At 37.5% G+C, this 17,134-nt stretch overlaps 1 protein-coding gene across 1 annotated transcript in view; it reads right to left on the minus strand.

The window, feature by feature from the left end:
• Positions 1-4,703: 4,703 nt before the first annotated feature.
• The window catches only part of LOC134587351 (myelin and lymphocyte protein-like), a 29,177-nt gene continuing 16,746 nt past the window's right edge, over positions 4,704-17,134 (minus strand). The window contains exons 2-4 of the mRNA XM_063443663.1: positions 15,454-15,624; positions 10,643-10,762; positions 4,704-4,873 (exon numbers count right to left, since the gene is read on the minus strand). Coding sequence (XP_063299733.1) covers positions 4,796-4,873; positions 10,643-10,762; positions 15,454-15,624 — 369 coding nt within the window. The 3' untranslated portion in view covers positions 4,704-4,795. The remainder of the gene's footprint in view (positions 4,874-10,642; positions 10,763-15,453; positions 15,625-17,134) is intronic.

Consider the following 17,134-nt stretch of genomic DNA (forward strand, 5'->3'; position numbering starts at 1 on the left):
TTTCGAAGTGGTCGTGGTAGCAGGAGTATGTGCAGTGTTTCTGCTTTAATTGCTGTACCTACAAAGACATCTGCAGTTTTGTGCCGGAACTAGTTGTACCCAGGAACATTCTGTTTTGGGGCACTGTCTAGTATCAATCCTGTGCTTAAATTGCATGTGTCGTCAGCACGCAGTGAGCGTTGGCATCAGGTATCGTGAGCTTTTCCCTTGCAGGCAGCGCACCTACAAGGGGAAACTTTAGTGGGCCCTCCCTCCATCCATGTGCTCCTTACCTCTCTCCATTTTCAACAGTTGCATTTTAATTAATATAATGAAAGCCCTCCCTTTGTCCTCCCTGAGCTGAGGATATTAGATAATTTTGGTAGGCATCTCTTTCAGTGTGAAGTTAACAGATATTCACTAAAGAGAGAATTCAAAGTTAATTTCAGATTTAAGGGCAAAATAGCCAAACTGCAAAAATTCTCTTATTCTATGCTTTCAGTTCACCTACCCAGGCCTTAGATTTGAAATGTATTTTAAATTCTCACATTAGTGAGTAATACTGTATTCACTAAAGAGAGAATTCAAAGTTAATTTCAGATTTAAGGGCAAAATAGCCAAACTGCAAAAATTCTCTTATTCTATGCTTTCAGTTCACCTACCCAGGCCTTAGATTTGAAATGTATTTTAAATTCTCACATTAGTGAGTAATACTGTAAATGTCCAAATACAATGTTTCTTAATTTCATGAGCCGATAACGTGTAAAGACACAAAAAGGAGAAAACTGCAAGTTGTTTTTCTGGTAGTTGCACTTACTCATAAACCACCACTTTCTCAAATGAAACTCTCAACAATGTAATGCCCCAAAATGTAACTAGTTAAGTCCATTAAAGAGATATAACCACCTTTACCTGGCAACTGGGTGCTTCCATCTTACCTCCTTTTCAGTTATTATTAGACACTCTGTCCTTTGCAGCCGGCAGTCAGCATAAACAGAACATACAGAGAAGAAGAGAAATTTAACAACGTTTCTATTTTTCCTCTTCATTAGCAATGCTATCTCTGGCTTTCCTTATCTGAAATGGATTATGATGCATTATGCTAAATCTTTAAGATAAATTTGAAAAAGAATGGCTCATCTTATAAAAAAGAAAGTTAACATAAGTACTTTTCAATGTTTGATTCTAAGATTTAATACCTAGTGAGGTTACAGATCCCTTTAACTCTTTAAATATTCACTGTGGCTATAATTAAATAAGTGAACCAATCAAATGAAAGAACGTAGTGAAGGAAAAAGGGACAAGATAAAAAAATATATATATATCACAGTTTTGCCCATAATAATTGTAACAAGACTGGTGCAACTAAACATAAATTCATCAATGCAAATACAATAATGGTTCCCGCACAGTTCTCAAGCTGGTTTTAGCTCATCTTGTGCCATTACAGAGATGGTTCCCGCACAGTTCTCAAGCTGGTTTTAGCTCATCTTGTGCCATTACAGAGATGGTTCAAGCACAGTTCTCAAGCTGGTTTTAGCTCATCTTGTGCCATTACAGAGATGGTTCCCGCACAGTTCTCAAGCTGGTTTTAGCTCATCTTGTGCCATTACAGAGATGGTTCCCGCACAGTTCTCAAGCTGGTTTTAGCTCATCTTGTGCCATTACAGAGATGGTTCCCGCACAGTTCTCAAGCTGGTTTTAGCACATCTTGTGCCATTACAGAGATGGTTCCCGCACAGTTCTCAAGCTGGTTTTAGCACATCTTGTGCCATTACAGAGATAGCCTAAACCATTTGCATATCAGACCGATCGGACCAAAAACGCATATCGGTGCCCTCTGCACGAGGCATAGACCGAGCCCAGATTATCATTTCAGCCTTGGTAGCCCTCATCAGTGAGGTATGGTCAATGCCCCTCTAAGCACCGTGAACAAATTGTCCACATCTGGATGACCCATTAACATTAGGCAGGTTAACCCATCAAAGTAAATGCAGTGGATACAATAATTAGTCCTGGTTCAGGAAACAGCTAATTTGCGTAAGATTTTATTTTTCCTGTTACAGGTCACATAAAACAAGATGGCTCTCATTGTTTCAAGGCTTACATTTTTCAAGAGCCGCCATGATACCCACAATGGCAAAACAAAACAATATATTTTTCAAATGTAGAACCCAAAAGTGTTTATATAAAACAAAAACAAAAATGTTGCACACTATAACAAACTGAAATGGCTATTAAAGACTGTCACCTCCCAGTACTTGTAATATTATGTTTACTTATCCCCTATATTTAGCAAATATGTAATTATTAGTTGTAAAAAATAACGTTACATTTAACAATCCACACATCTTTAACCTGCTACCATCTTAGCTCCCTGAAAACAATCAAACATGAAAACAATGTTAACACCAGTTCTAGATGATTTAAACCTTAACATATATACTGTAATTTCTAGATCTGAAAGTTTCCCTTTGAAGTGTAAGCACACAAGCCAACATCAATGCAAACCACGCACTGACGTTTAGTGTAAAGGCATAATATATCATGAAAATAGTTTAATATATGCTAGCATGTATATTATGTATATTGTAGTATTGTCAAAAATGTTTTCTAACTTTATTACAGGGCAAGGTTTTCACTATTATTTTCATATTTTGTAATAGCGCTTTTTTTTCTTTCTAATCTTTTTAAAGGCACATTGCATGTTTGTTGTTCGTCACATAAACCTTGTGTATGCTAAATTAATCAAATCCCCTGTGTGTTCAGCTACATCTCAAAAGTATGGCAGTAAAGCAAGTATACTATTGCCATATGTTTGTGAAATTACAGGATTGTTATAGACCTCTCCTTTTCAGTCATTTCAAATCTACATCGTCACATTTTGGTAAAAAATTAGCGGCTCATATATTCTGAATCCCGCAACTACTCCAAGAATGCATAGCATTCGCAAGAATATGTGTCTGGGACATGCCATATTGTGCTTTTTTATTTTATTTTTATTAAACCAAAGCCACCCACCGACACATAGTTCTCTAAACAAAACCTACCTTACCATTTACCCTAAATGCCCTAAGCCTGTGCTAGCTTTAAAGGAACAGTATAGTGTCGGGAATACAAACATGTATTCCTAATACAATAGTGCAGGCATTGCTGTTTAATTTCCGGCCCCCTCTCTGTGGAGAGTAAAAATTTTAAACATACCTTTTCTCCCACTTTGCGTCAGTCTTGACATTACTGTCCATGGCTGAGATCCTCAATCTTGATGACCTCAGTTAATCTAATGCTTTCCCATAGGAAGTATTGCATGTGCATGGTAAAACGCAGAGCACCAATCAGCATCACCCCATGGAGCATTACTGACCCAGGAAGCACCGCTAGTGGTCGTCTAATTGACTGCCCCTAGAGGTGTTCCTAGGGAGCAATGTAAACACTGACTTTTCTCTAACAAAGTTGGCAGTTACACAAAAAAGCCGACAAGGACAGGCTCTGGACACCTGAACCACTACATTAAGCTGTAGTGGTTCTGGTGACTATAGTGTCCCTTTAAACCTGACTGTGCAGGTGCTCATAACCTCTAAACTCTGACCCTATACCTCATAATAAAATCAAAATCTCGATCAGACCTTAAAGAAACACGCCTGATGCTGTGCCTTTCTTTATGGTTACATTATTTACTTATGTTTTAACAATGAATTAAGGGCCTCAGCTGCCCCAAATGGTAGAGATTGATATGTTCATACAAGCAATAGGGAGCAGTGAAAGAGTGCTCATCTGATGCTTTCTGCCGGAGACCCCAGTTTACCATTAATACCTAAGCAACTGGCTTATCAATGAACCAAGGGATAGTACCAGGGCATTCCAATCGTCATAACCAAGGCCAAAGTGGTGTCATGTAATGAAACCTGGAGCATTATTTTAACCCTAATCCCAACCTTACAATTATTCTTAATACTATTTAGATCAGGATGTGATACTGTGCACTCTAATGTAAATCCTCAAGTCTTGACAAGCGGACAAAGTGAATTACATACCTGTTATTTTGTCCCTGATGCACTTATAAGCTGCAGTTTGGACTAACCAGCGACTTTGTAAATTAAGGCTAAGATCACTGTTTATTGAACAGGACTATGCGCACCAGTTAGCAGATCTGCAATTCACCTTTATGTGTTCTGTGGTTCCACTCCCTCTCCTTGTCTCTCTCCTGGCAGGAAAAGATCTCAGCCCAAGCTGTGAGTGTGAGTTACATACACCCACGCACAACTTGAATTTCAAAATGAAGACCAGAGTAGCTGAATTGAGAGTAGAGCTAATTGCAAGTTTGACTAGTTTGACCTTAAATTTGAAATTCACTCTGAAATTGCCCTGAATTCTCGCTTTAGTGAATAACCCCGCAAGTAAAATTAAAAACTATTTAGGAAAGAAAACAATTTATTTTAACAAAACAAGCGAGGTAGAAACTGCTAACGTCTTTTTTACAGTTTAATTTGTATTTAAGGAAGGCAGAAGGTTTATGCAAAGTATAAAATATTAATTTAACCGAATCTAAATTTTCTTTTTTTTTTAGCTAAATGTATTCTGGATTCAGCATTGTATCTAACATATATATTGTTATAGAAGAACTATTGACACATAACAAAATAAATAACTTGAAACTATCTGAATACAAAGAACATATTTGCATCTCCTAACTTGAAAAAGTTAAATAAAAAAAAAAAAAAAGATAATATATGTTCCCACACAAGATGTTCTCTCGTAGAGTAGCTAAAACATTGTTCACACTGCATCTGTTCCTTGCTCCAAAAGGAATGTACAATTATGATGAGGCCTTCCATCTCTTTAGTGAGAAAACAGCATGGATGGTATATGACAATGTTGCAAGATAGGCAAACACCTGTAAAAGATAAATACAAAAATAAGAGTTCACAACGGGGTAATTTCGACAGCAGTAAGCTATAGCAAATGATTGGTCTAGATAGCGACATAGCTACATGATAATTGAAAAGATAGATTAGGAAAAAAAAAGACTCAAATTCATGAAGTTCAACCAATAAACATATTTTTATGCTGTTGATCCAAAGAAAGGCAAACCACTCATTTTGAAGAGATGGCCAATTATGCTACAACATGGCAAAAAAAAAAAAAAAAATCCAGAATGGCAATCAGTTACTACCTTGTTTAAAAAATTCTGATTGTTTATTAGTTGTGGATATACGACACTTGAGGGCATGTGACACATGTTTTACGATATTAATGTACTGTGACATTGCAAATACAAACTTGGCATTTAGAATGAGGAAAAAATAAGTCAGAAAACTCTTTCACATTTCGTAAGCAAGAAGACATTCTGTCAACTTCAATAAGTTGCAAGAAAATGCTAGATTTAGCTTTTTTGCACGTGTAGCCATTTATCTTCTACATGTGGGCCACTTCCAACTGGACTTAATTGTAGATGGCACGTTAGAGGATTTGGTCATTTGGTAATAAATGATGGTAACATATAAATGACTTCACAGTAAGGTGGTATTCAAACACCTACGTAAGTTAAACCTCCCCCAACTACTTAAAGGGAATCTCCAGTGCCAGGAAAACAATCCGTTTTCCTGGCACTGGAGGGTCCCTCTCCCTCCCACCCCCCAATCCCCGGTTACTGAAGGGGTGAAAACCCCTTCAGTCACTTACCTGAGGAAGCGGCGATGTCCCTCGCCGCTGTCTCCGCCTCCGCGATGCTCCTCCTATCCATTGCGTCGGCCGGTGGGCGAGACTGATCTCTCCCACCGGCCGAGGGGACCTAATGCGCATGGGGTTTTGAGCGACGCTGGAGGTCCTCACACAGCGTGAGGACGTCCAGCGACGCTCTAGCACAGGTTTCCTGTGCTAGAAACCAGGAAGTTCCCTCTAGTGGCTGTCTAATAGACAGCCACTAGAGGTGGAGTTAACCCTGCAAGGTAATTATTGCAGTTTATAAAAAACTGCAATAATTACACTTGCAGGGTTAAGAGTAGTGGGAGTTGGCACCCAGACCACTCCAATGGGCAGAAGTGGTCTGGGTGCCTAGAGTGTCCCTTTAATAAAATGGGGAAAAAAAAATACTTTCATGTAATTTAAAACCAAAAAAGGATTAATGTCCCACCCAGGACATACTTAAACATGAGAGAAATCTCAATGTATCCTTCCTGGTAAAATATTTTATAAATAAATAAATGGCCTTAGGTAAGCTAGCAGTTTTGAATCCCACCTTTATTTTTCAAATAGGGATGGTGATTGGGGGGGAAATGCAGGGTCTTTGTTTAACCCCTTCAGGACCGGCCTGTTTTTGCGATGTTTGTACGTTAAGGACCAGAGCAGTTTTAACACTTTTGTGGTGTTTGTGTTTAGCTGTAATTTTCCGCTCTCTCATTTACGGTTCCCATACAAGTTATATATTGTTTTTTTCAGGACAAAAGGGGCTTTCTTTACATACCATTATTTGTATTATGTCCAATATTGTATTTAAAAAAAATAATAAAATATGGTGAAAAATTAAAAAAAAAACATGTTTTTGGACTTTTACTTGAAAAATCTTTTACTTATCTACAAAAGCTAATGAAAAAAACTGCTAAATAGATTCAAAATTTTGTCCCGAGTTTAAAAACACCCAGTGTTTACATGCTTTATTGCTTTTTTTTGCAAGTTATAGGCCTATAAATACAAGTAGGAAATTGCTGTTTCAATATATATATATTTTAAATGTATCAATAGTGACCTTGTAACACCGTTATCTGTCATAAATCCCCGAAACACACCTAACATGTACATATTTTTTTTAAAGTAGACAACCCAGGGTATTCAAAATTGGGTATGTCCAGTTTTTTTTAGTAGCCACTTAGTCACAAACACTTGCCAAAGTTAGCATTTATATTTGTTTGTGTGTTAAAAATGCAAGAAACGCTAACTTTGGCCGGTGTTTGTGACTAAGTGGCTACTAAAAAAGGCTGAACATACCCCATTTGCAATACCTTGGGTTGTCTTCTTTTGCAAATGGTATGCCATCATGGGGCTAATTCTCATTCCTTGGCTACCATACGCTCTCAAAGGCAACCTAACCAATCCGACAAATTTCAATAAAAAAAAAAAGTAAAATCAAGCCTTATATTTGACCCTGTAACTTTCACAAACACTATAAAACCTCTACATGTGGGGTACTGTTATACTCAGGAGACTTCGCTGAACACAAATATTAGTGTATCAGAACAGTAAAATGTATCACAGCAATAATATCCTCAGTGAAAGTGCTGTTTGTGTGTGAAAAATGCAAAAAACTTCACTTTCACTGACAATATCATCGCTGTGATATGTTTTACTGTTTTGAAACACTAATATTTGTGTTCAGCAAAGTCTCCCGAGTAAAACAGTACCCCCATGTACAGGTTTTAGGGTGTCATAGAAAGTTACAGGGTTAAACACAGTGCTAGCAAATTAAATTATCTGGACTTTCGGCCTGGGTTGGCAGGCAGGTCCCTCAAATTGCAATCATTAAAATTACTTAATTAGGTAAAAATATTACATAAATACACATGTAGAATTTTAATATATATACATATTTATATATTTGACGTCTACGTGTATATTTATGAAATTATTTATGTAATTATGTATATGGACATATGTATATTTCGTATTGTTTTTATTTATTTATACATAGATATATATATCATTACATTCTAAGTATATTTTGATATAAATATATATATATATATATCAAAATACTGTTAGAATAAAATTGCATATATAAATATTTTTTTATAATTATTAAAAATTATTTTTATTTTTTGTTATTTATTTTTATTAACATATTATTTGTATTTTATAATAATATATATATACCATATATATAGCAATTATATATATATTGTATATATTCGTGTGTAATTTAAATATAAGTGTATTTTTATATTAATATACGTATATATAAATATAAAAATACACTTAATATGACATTATATATATGATACATATACATATATTATATATAGATATAATACATGTATATATATCATATATGTATATACACATATTATTTATTTTTTTTACACTGATTTTACACTGGTTTTTTTTACTTTATTTTTTGGATTTTTTACTTGCAGGGAGACTGCCTGTCAGCACAGACAGTCCCCCTGCAGGCAGATACACAGACACCTATTGCGGTCATGTGATCGAGTGATCACATGGCCGTGGGGTCCTGATCTGCCGAGGGGGGACTGCCCGGGCAGACAGGCAGTCCCCCTGGACCGGGTGGAGCACTGATCGCCGCCGTGGGACCGACGGCGATCAGGTAAGTAGCCCCAGACCGTTATGACGGTTCAGGACCGTCAGCGGTCCAAACGCACGTTTTACCGCTGACGGTCCTGAACCGTCAGCGGTCCTGAAGGGGTTAACCATTGGGCCCTAAGTGCTCACTTGGGCACTTAATCCTGCTCTGCTAAAGAATTTCCAGTTTCAGGAAATTAAACTAGTCATGTTTTCTGCTAGGGGGTTGAACAGTTCAGTACACTTTCTCTTCATGTAGTGTACTAGATTTTTGTCAGTTCTTCCAGAAGGAATGCATGAGAAATTATCTGTTAGAATTTTAGTTTGCTTGTATGCGGTGCAGATAATTATCAAGACTGAAATGTTGACTTGTATGATTGGACACAATAAAGAATACGGAAACTCACTATAAAGTCCTCTGGAGTGCAGTTCTTTTGAAGATATTGAGAAAAAACACGTACTGGTATACCTAATGTAACACACAGGAGGGAGGGAGTCTGACTAACACTAAGTCGCTACAACTGGAAATAATAGGGATTCACTAAAAACCTATATAAAAAGGCAAATGGGAACACTCTAAAAGAATAGTGTGTAAAATCCAGGAGCTGACTTGTGATAATCGCTCAAAATCGCATGAGATGAATTACAATAACATAGAAGAATCAATTGAAATAAAAACTAGGTACTGTGTCTTTAAATGCAATAAGGGGTTGGTAGTAAAAAGTGGATGAGAGAAAAATGGATAAAATCAGAAAATAGTATAAATTATAGTATAGAAAATAGTATAAATTAAAATCAGAATAAAGTATAAATAGATACACTAACATATCCAGGGGGCATCTATCCCACAAATTGTGAGATAATTTTGCCCTTCTCTACGTTTTTTGTATAATAATGGGGCTAAGCCCCAAGACACCCCTGTACGTAAACCAGGCGGCCACCTAGGGTGCTGCTTAACAGGGGGTGTCGGCCCTGACAAGTTAGATTATTTTTGAGTATGTCGCCGGCCATTTTACCGGGCGCTCGGAAGCACTTACATTGTTGCTCACTAGCGCCCAGTGGAACACAGTCTGGCGGCATACAGATCAGCCCGCTCAGCCAGGCCTCCCCTCCCAGGCATGCATTGCGGCAGCATGCTGGCGCTTCACTTCCTCGCTCCCGCCCCTTCCGCTGGACGTGGGGAGAAGTGGGCGGGAGCATAATGTGCAGAGAAAGGGCAACCAGGCGCAGGGAGTGAACAGTAATGAAGGTAAGGTATGTCAGAGAATGTGTGTTAGTCTGCTTCATGTATGTATGTTTATGTCAGTGGGTCTGTCTGTATGGGTCAGTGTGTGTCTTTATGGGTCAGTGTGTGTCTGTATGGATCAGTGTGTGTCTGTATGGGTCAGTGTGTCTGTATAGGTGTGTGTGTCTGTATGGGTCAGTGTTTGTCTGTCTGTATGGGTCAGTGTGTGTCTGTATGGGTCAGTGTGTGTGTCTGCATGGGTCAGTGTGTGTGTCTGCATGGGTCAGTGTGTGTCTGCATGGGTCAGTGTGTGTCTGTATGGGTCAGTGTGTGTCTGTATGGGTCAGTGTGTGTGTCTGTACGGGTCATTGTGTGTTTCTGCATGGGTCAGTGTGTCTGTATGTGTGTGTCTGCATGGGTCAGTGTGTGTATATGAGTCTGTGTGCGTCAGTCTACATGGGTTAATGCGTGTGTGTCAGTTTGCATGGTCAGTGTGTGTCTACTTGAGTCGGTGTGTGTGTTAGTTTTCATGATTGGGTGAAGCAAATGGGGCGGCAATTTTGTTTTTGCCTAGGACGCCAAAATTGCTTGCACCGGCCCTGCCTGGAGTGTCTCACTGGTGTGTTAACTCTGTGGTAGGGTATATATACCTTGAGTGTGTGCACTGATATATTCCCAGTCACAGATTCTTTTGTTTTTATTACATATATTTATGTACCCATTAGTGTGGAGTGTGTATCTGTTTGTGTCTGAGTGTGTATCCCCGATTTTGAGAGCATGTGCTAGCGTGACGTGTGTTGTGTGGGAGAGATTTTAATGGGACCCAACAATACTAATAGCAGCCTTGTGAACTGCTATTCAGTAACCGGAGTTAGATTTTTCTACAGTAGGGGTGCCCAAAAGGTAGACCCCCAGATGTTGCAGAACCACAACTCCCTTGATGCTTTGCATTTCTTTAGAATGCTTTAGAATGGCAAAGCATCATGGAAGCTGTAGTTTTAAAACATCTGGTGACCTGCCTTTTAGGCACCCCTGATTTACAGTAACCGAATCCATCCCTTTCATAGGGTTTAGGTTGAGCAATAAACATGCAGGCATTTATATTTGTACATAGTAATTCAACTTTAATGACATTTTACAGAAACTTACCACAGCAGCAACATTCTCTTGGTAAATTGATCCCGCACCCCGTATGGCTATTGTAAAATAGGCTTGTAGCACAGACGCACTAAGGTAGAACAGAGCAGCAACACAGTGATAAAATGCATCCTAGAAAAAATAAACAAAACACAGAAATTAGACTTTCAATTTGATGGATGTAATAAAACAAAATACATTCTTCATTTAGATTGGAAACTTCAAGTTCTGTCTAAAAGTAAAAACTAAACATATACAAGAGGACCCACTTAGTCTGTCTAATTCTGTTCGTCTGATGAAAATCAATTTAGATAAACTGAATTTAGATATTAAATCAAAATGTTTGTTTTAAAATCAATCCATTTTGTTTAGTAATGAAATTCAGTGAAACCAGATGTTAATTTAAAGGGACACTATAGTCACTAACTCAACTACAGCTTAATGTAGTTGCTCTGGTGTCTATAGCCTCTCCCTGCAGATTTTTCAATGTAAACACTGCCTTATCAGAGAAAAAGCAGTGTTGAAATTGGTGCCTAGTGACACCTCTAGTGGCCATAACTCAGACGGCCAACAATATTTCTATAAATTAATATTAAAAATTGTGTTCACTTGCATTATTTTAATCTATATGTTTCTAAACAGCAATCTATAAAAAACGTGGTTTTATCATACATTTATGTGCTAGCTATGCTCTCTGTTTTTTAAATTAAATATTATGCTAGTGTTTAAATCAGTTGCTTAGTAGTGAATGGGTTAAGACAAAAGTAAGACTGATTAATTTAACACATTCAGAATCCTACCTTCTCTATGTTGTTACATGTATGTTTTACATACATTTAACAGAAAATGTTAACACAGCATGCTATATAACTACAATGAACAAAATTTTAAACTCATCACTTTTGTTTTTGCTCCCAATTTTAATGAGCTGAACTCAAAGGTCTAAGACTTTTTCTATGTACACAAAAGGCCTATTTCTCTCAAATATTGTTCACAAATCTGTCGAAATCTGTGTTAGTGAGCACTTCTCCATCCACCTCACAGGTGTGGCCTATCAAGATGCTGATTAGACAGCATGATTATTGCGCAGGTGTGCCTTAGGCTGGCCACAATAAAAGGACACTCTAAAATGGGGGCAAAAGCAAAAATGTTGTGTTTATAATTTTGTTCACTTTAGTTCCTTCTGGTCCTTATAAAAACACACTGCTTTATGATTTGATTTGGTTTTTAACCCCTTAGTGACAAGGGACGTGCAGGGTACGTCCGACAAAAAAACATCCCTTAACCCCTTAGTGACCAAACCATTTTTCAATTTTCTCTTTACATTTCTGCTGTTTGTGTTTAGCTGTCATTTTCCTCTTACTCATTTACTGTACCCACACATATTATTTACAGTTTTTCTCACCATTAAATGGTCTTTCTAAAGATACCATTATTTTCATCATACCATATAATTTACTATAAGAAAATGATAAGATATGATGAAAAAAAAAAAATAATAACTTTTCTAATTTTGACCTCCAAAATATGTTACGCATCTACAACCTCCAAAAAACACCCATGCTAAATAGTTTCTAAATTTTGTCCTGAGTTTAAAAATGCCCAATATTAACATGTTCTTAGCTTTTTTTTTTAAAGTTATAGGGCTATACGTACAAGAATCACTTGGCTATTTCCAAACCATTTTTTTTTCAAAATGTAACACTGATATCTGTCAGGAATCCCTGAATAACCCTTCACGTGTATATATTTAAAAAAAAAAAAAAAAGACAACCCAAGGTATTAAACTTGGGGTATTTTGACTCTTTTCATGCAACCATTTTACCACCAATCTATGCCAAATTTAAAAAAAATAATAATTGGTGATTTATTTGACACACATAGCAATTTAAGAATTCATGTATAGAGAGCTTTAAGGGTTACTGCCAAATAACACCCCAATATGTGTACAGCAACATCTCCTGAGTACAGTGATACCCCCATGTATACGTGTGTCTGGTTCTCTGGGGTCTTCTCTAAAGACCTTATTTGGAATTCCAACTTGGAATTTTCATAGATGGTCATCATGCACCCATGTCCTATTTGAGACACTTTGAAGCCAGCCAATGTAATTTACCCCCATCAAACCATATATTTTTGAAAAGTAAACACCCTACAGTATTTCAAATGGTGATATTTTAACACTTTTCATGCACTAATTCTACCACCAGTCTTTGTCAAACTTAGTCATTTTTTGTGTTATTTTTCTCTCACATTGTACTTTAGGCATACATTCTCAGTTCCTGTTATGTGTTACTGACAAAGAACATCCCAATATGTGTTCAGCAACATCTCCTGAGTACAACAGTTCCCCCAATGTACAGGTCTTATGGATTTTTGCAAACTTACAGGGGTCAAATGTAGGGTTTCCCCTTTCCCATGTTTGCACATTGAAATTTGCCAGATTGGTTTGCTGGGCCTATGTTGCCTTTGAGGCCGTATAGCAGCCCAGAAAATTAACCCCATCATGCCATACCATTTGTAAAAGAAGACAACCCATGGTATTCAAAATTAGGTATGTCCAGTCTTTTGTAGTAGCCACTTAGCCACAAACAGGCAAAAGGTTATATAGGTGGCGCTCAAAGAAACAAAGCAGTGCTGCTACCTCACTCGAAGTATATTGTCACTAAAATATACTTAAAAATACAGTGTGAAATGGAAAGCAAAAAGGGTGATAAGCGTACACAGGAATATAAGGAATAAAATAGCTCATATACAGATTCTTCTTACAATGTATAACAGAAATATTCCTTATAATGTACTTCTCTTTAGTAATCACTTTCAGCGACAGGTACCCTTGATAAAGGCAACCAGTTGGTGCCGAAACGTTGGGGGAGTTGGTGACTTATGTTTCTGCTTTGGGGCTTGTAAGATTTCTTGGTATAGTATTAGTGTATTACTGTTTGCCTCTATTTCTGTTTCTTTGTCTATTTGTGTTTTTGTTTGATAGTGTGATTTTTTTCTAATTCATAAAGGTATATTTTACTTAAGTATTGAAGTGGATATAGTGTGCATTCTATATTATAAATATATCCAGATCTTTTAACACTTGAGGGAGTGTTTAGTTTGCACCTGGTTGATTCAAATATAATTGTGTCTCTCCATGTGATTTTGATTTTTGTAAATTTCAATGTGCAAACATGGAAAAGGGGAAAACCCTACATTTGACCCTTGTAAGTTTGAAACCTGTACATTGGGGGCACTGTTGTACTCGGGAGATGTTGCTGAACACATATTGGGATGTTCTTTGTCAGTAACACATAACAGGAACCATGAGAATCTATGCCTAAAATACAATGTGAGAGAAAAATAGCAAAACAATTACTACCCAAAAGTTTGACAGAGACTGATGGTAGAATTAGTGCATGGAAAGTGTTAAAATACCACCATTTGAAATACCCTAGGGTGTCTACTTTTCAAAAATATATGGTTTGGTGGGGGTAAATTACATTGGCGGGCTTCAAAAATGTCCCAAATAGGACATGGGTGCATTATGAACATCTGTGAAAATTCCAAGTTGGAAAACTGAAATGCGCACCCTCCAAATAAGGTCTTTTAGCCCCCAGAGAACCCGACACACCTATACATTGGGGGTATCACTGTACTCAGGAGATATTGCTGAACACATATCGGGGAGTTCTGTGGCAGTAATCCTTAAAGTTCTCTGTACATGTATTCTTAAAATTGCTATGTGTGTCAAAAAAGAATCACCAGTTATTTATTTTTTTATTTGGCATAGATTGGTGGTAAAATGGTTGCATGAAAAGAGTCAAAATACCCCAAGTTTAATACCTTGGGTTGTCTTCTTTTAAAAAATTATATACATGTGAAGGGTTATTCAGGAATTCCTGACAGATATCAGTGTTACAATGTAACGCGTTAATTTTGAAATAAAACGGTTTGGAAATAGCAAAGTGCTACTTTCACTTATAGCCCTCTAACTATCCAAGAAAAGCTAAGAACATGTTAACATTGGGTATTTGTAAACTCGGGACAAAATGTAGAAACTATTTAGCATGGGTGTTTTTGGCGGTTGTAGATGCGTAACAGATTTGGGGGGTCAAAGTTCGAAAACTTTTGTTTTTTTTCTTCATATTTTATAAAAATAATGGTATGATTAGAAAGACCATTTAATGTTGAGAAAAACGGTATATAATATGTGTGGGTACAGTAAATGAGTAAGAGGAAAATTACAGCTAAACACAAACACAGCAGAAATGTAAAAAGAGCCCTGGTCCTTAACGGTAAGAAAATTGAACAACGGTCTGGTTCACTAAGAGGTTAAATAATGTCTATTTTTTTTATTCCAAATTTCTATCCTTAACTGGAAATTAACTCTGAGCGATGTTCGGATGTACCAGATGACTGTAATAATATCGCGTATGTCAAATTTTTTTTAATAAATATTAGCAAGGCAGTATAATAAAGCTTGATGTTTCTCTCAAAGGCCGTGTTTACATGAAAATGCCCGCAGGGACTGACTATTCACACCAGAACAACTACATTAAGCTGTAGTTGTTTTGTTAACAATAGTGTCCCTTTAATTAACCACTCGACCTTTTAGCATCATGGTTTATTGTGATTATCTCAGGACCTCTGTCATTATTTTCTTATTTATATGGATTGATATGTATACTATCTTACATTTATATTTGCACTATAATATTTATATAGCAATTTGTATGCTGTGTGTCAGAAAAATAATGCACAAAAACCTAAAAAACATTACATACCCTATATCATGTATGGCAATAATGTTGTACTATATGAGTAATTATACTTACCAGTGATGTCCATGAAGAATTACCTCCATGGGCTCCTATGCAGTACAATATTATGAGAATAGATGTAAACAGAAAACATCCAATGGAAACAAACATAACCCATCCTTGCAGTAGTCCTGTTGCAGGCAATGTTGTGGCAGCTATCAGAATCCACACTAAGCCACCGAACACCTGCAAATAGAAGACAAACATTGCTTTATCTGAATGGACAAATGTTTTGGGTGAGTAATTGAGTGGGATTCAACTTTACAAAACACTTTGTGAATACGTGATAACAATGGATTTAATTTTTTTTAAAATATGCATGTTTTGGGGGAAGAAAGTGCATTCCTCAGAGGCGGGGCCTGGCGTTAAAGATGGCTGGATGCGTTCCTCTGTAGCTCCTGCACCGGGCTAATAATGAGCATTTAAACCTACTGCTACCAGAGATTCTCAGCCACAAGAGGGCCGATATTATCTGTTTGTGCCCTTTCCGGGGTCCTGACGGAAAGCGTGGACGAAGCAGCAGCCCTGTTTCTCTTTGTGGCTTATCTGCCACATCTGCCACATCTGCAGAGGGGAGAAGTGCTGTGTGTGCCAATAATCTACCGTGGTTATGAGAGGAGCTAATGAGTTCCTGAAAAGTTGGGGTTTTGGTAGGTCGTTTGGCAGCCGTGGGGTGTGCTTGGAAGAAATTGTGATTGAGAGAAGGTGTCGGCTGCTATGTTGTGACGGCCTGGTATGTGTATACGGACAAGGTAAGATTGCTGTATTGGTGCCAGCCAAGCCAACTTCCTGATTATTATAACCAGTATAATTTCACATGCTGCTGTGTTGTCTGAGTAGCATTTAACAGATATCCCCGTCCATAGAGACCCACGGGTGTGTGCAGTGGCCACGATGGGGTATTTTTTTGAAGAGAATTGAAGTTTAACTAAAAAAGGGTAGGCTCTGCATCTCTGTGGGCGATATGTCATGACATTTTAAGTTATTCTTGAAAATGGCTGCAAATCCAGTGTGGGGAGCAGTGTCAGTACAGATAACGCAGGATTAATCGGAGAGTGGGGAAATGAACATGGGTTTCCCGTTCCAGGGGGATAGGAAGTCTGAGCGTCAAGTGGCTCAGTGCAATTTTTGGTAGTTAACCAGGGTGCAGATTAAGTAGTTAGGAAATTAAGAAATTACCTTGTGGTAAACAGGTATGGCAAAGAACCAGAGAGTGGAGATCCAAACAGGAATAGGTATCTTTGTCCACGAAGGATTCTACATTTCCCAGAGATGCTGGACTGTGCCCATAGAGGGGGATGGACTGCAATATCAAGTCAAGTTTCATTTACCCAGGTAAATGAAATTGGAGGAGGGACCTACAGTTTCATCTTAAGATCGTGGAATGCTCAGGGATGAAAACAGATGCAAGGTCTTATGCATACTTTGAGATATAGTATTCACTTACTCTACTGATAGAAAATCGTCAAGATAATGTATCACTGGGACCAGTTATTTACATACAAGACAACTACTAGTACTGAAAATGTTGCAGATTGTACCTTACCTAAGAACACAATAGGTCTGCCCAATTTGTCTTTAGGCACTTGTGTTTGATTCTGTTGGAACCAGAGGTAACAAGACTCTTAGTGGGCGAACTTGGTTTGATTGAACATAAATCGTGGAGTGGGAGTTGGAGGTGCCAAAAGCAGTGATT

The sequence above is a fragment of the Pelobates fuscus genome, chromosome 2 (genome assembly GCF_036172605.1).
Source record: "Pelobates fuscus isolate aPelFus1 chromosome 2, aPelFus1.pri, whole genome shotgun sequence".
NCBI classification, from domain to species: domain Eukaryota; kingdom Metazoa; phylum Chordata; class Amphibia; order Anura; family Pelobatidae; genus Pelobates; species Pelobates fuscus.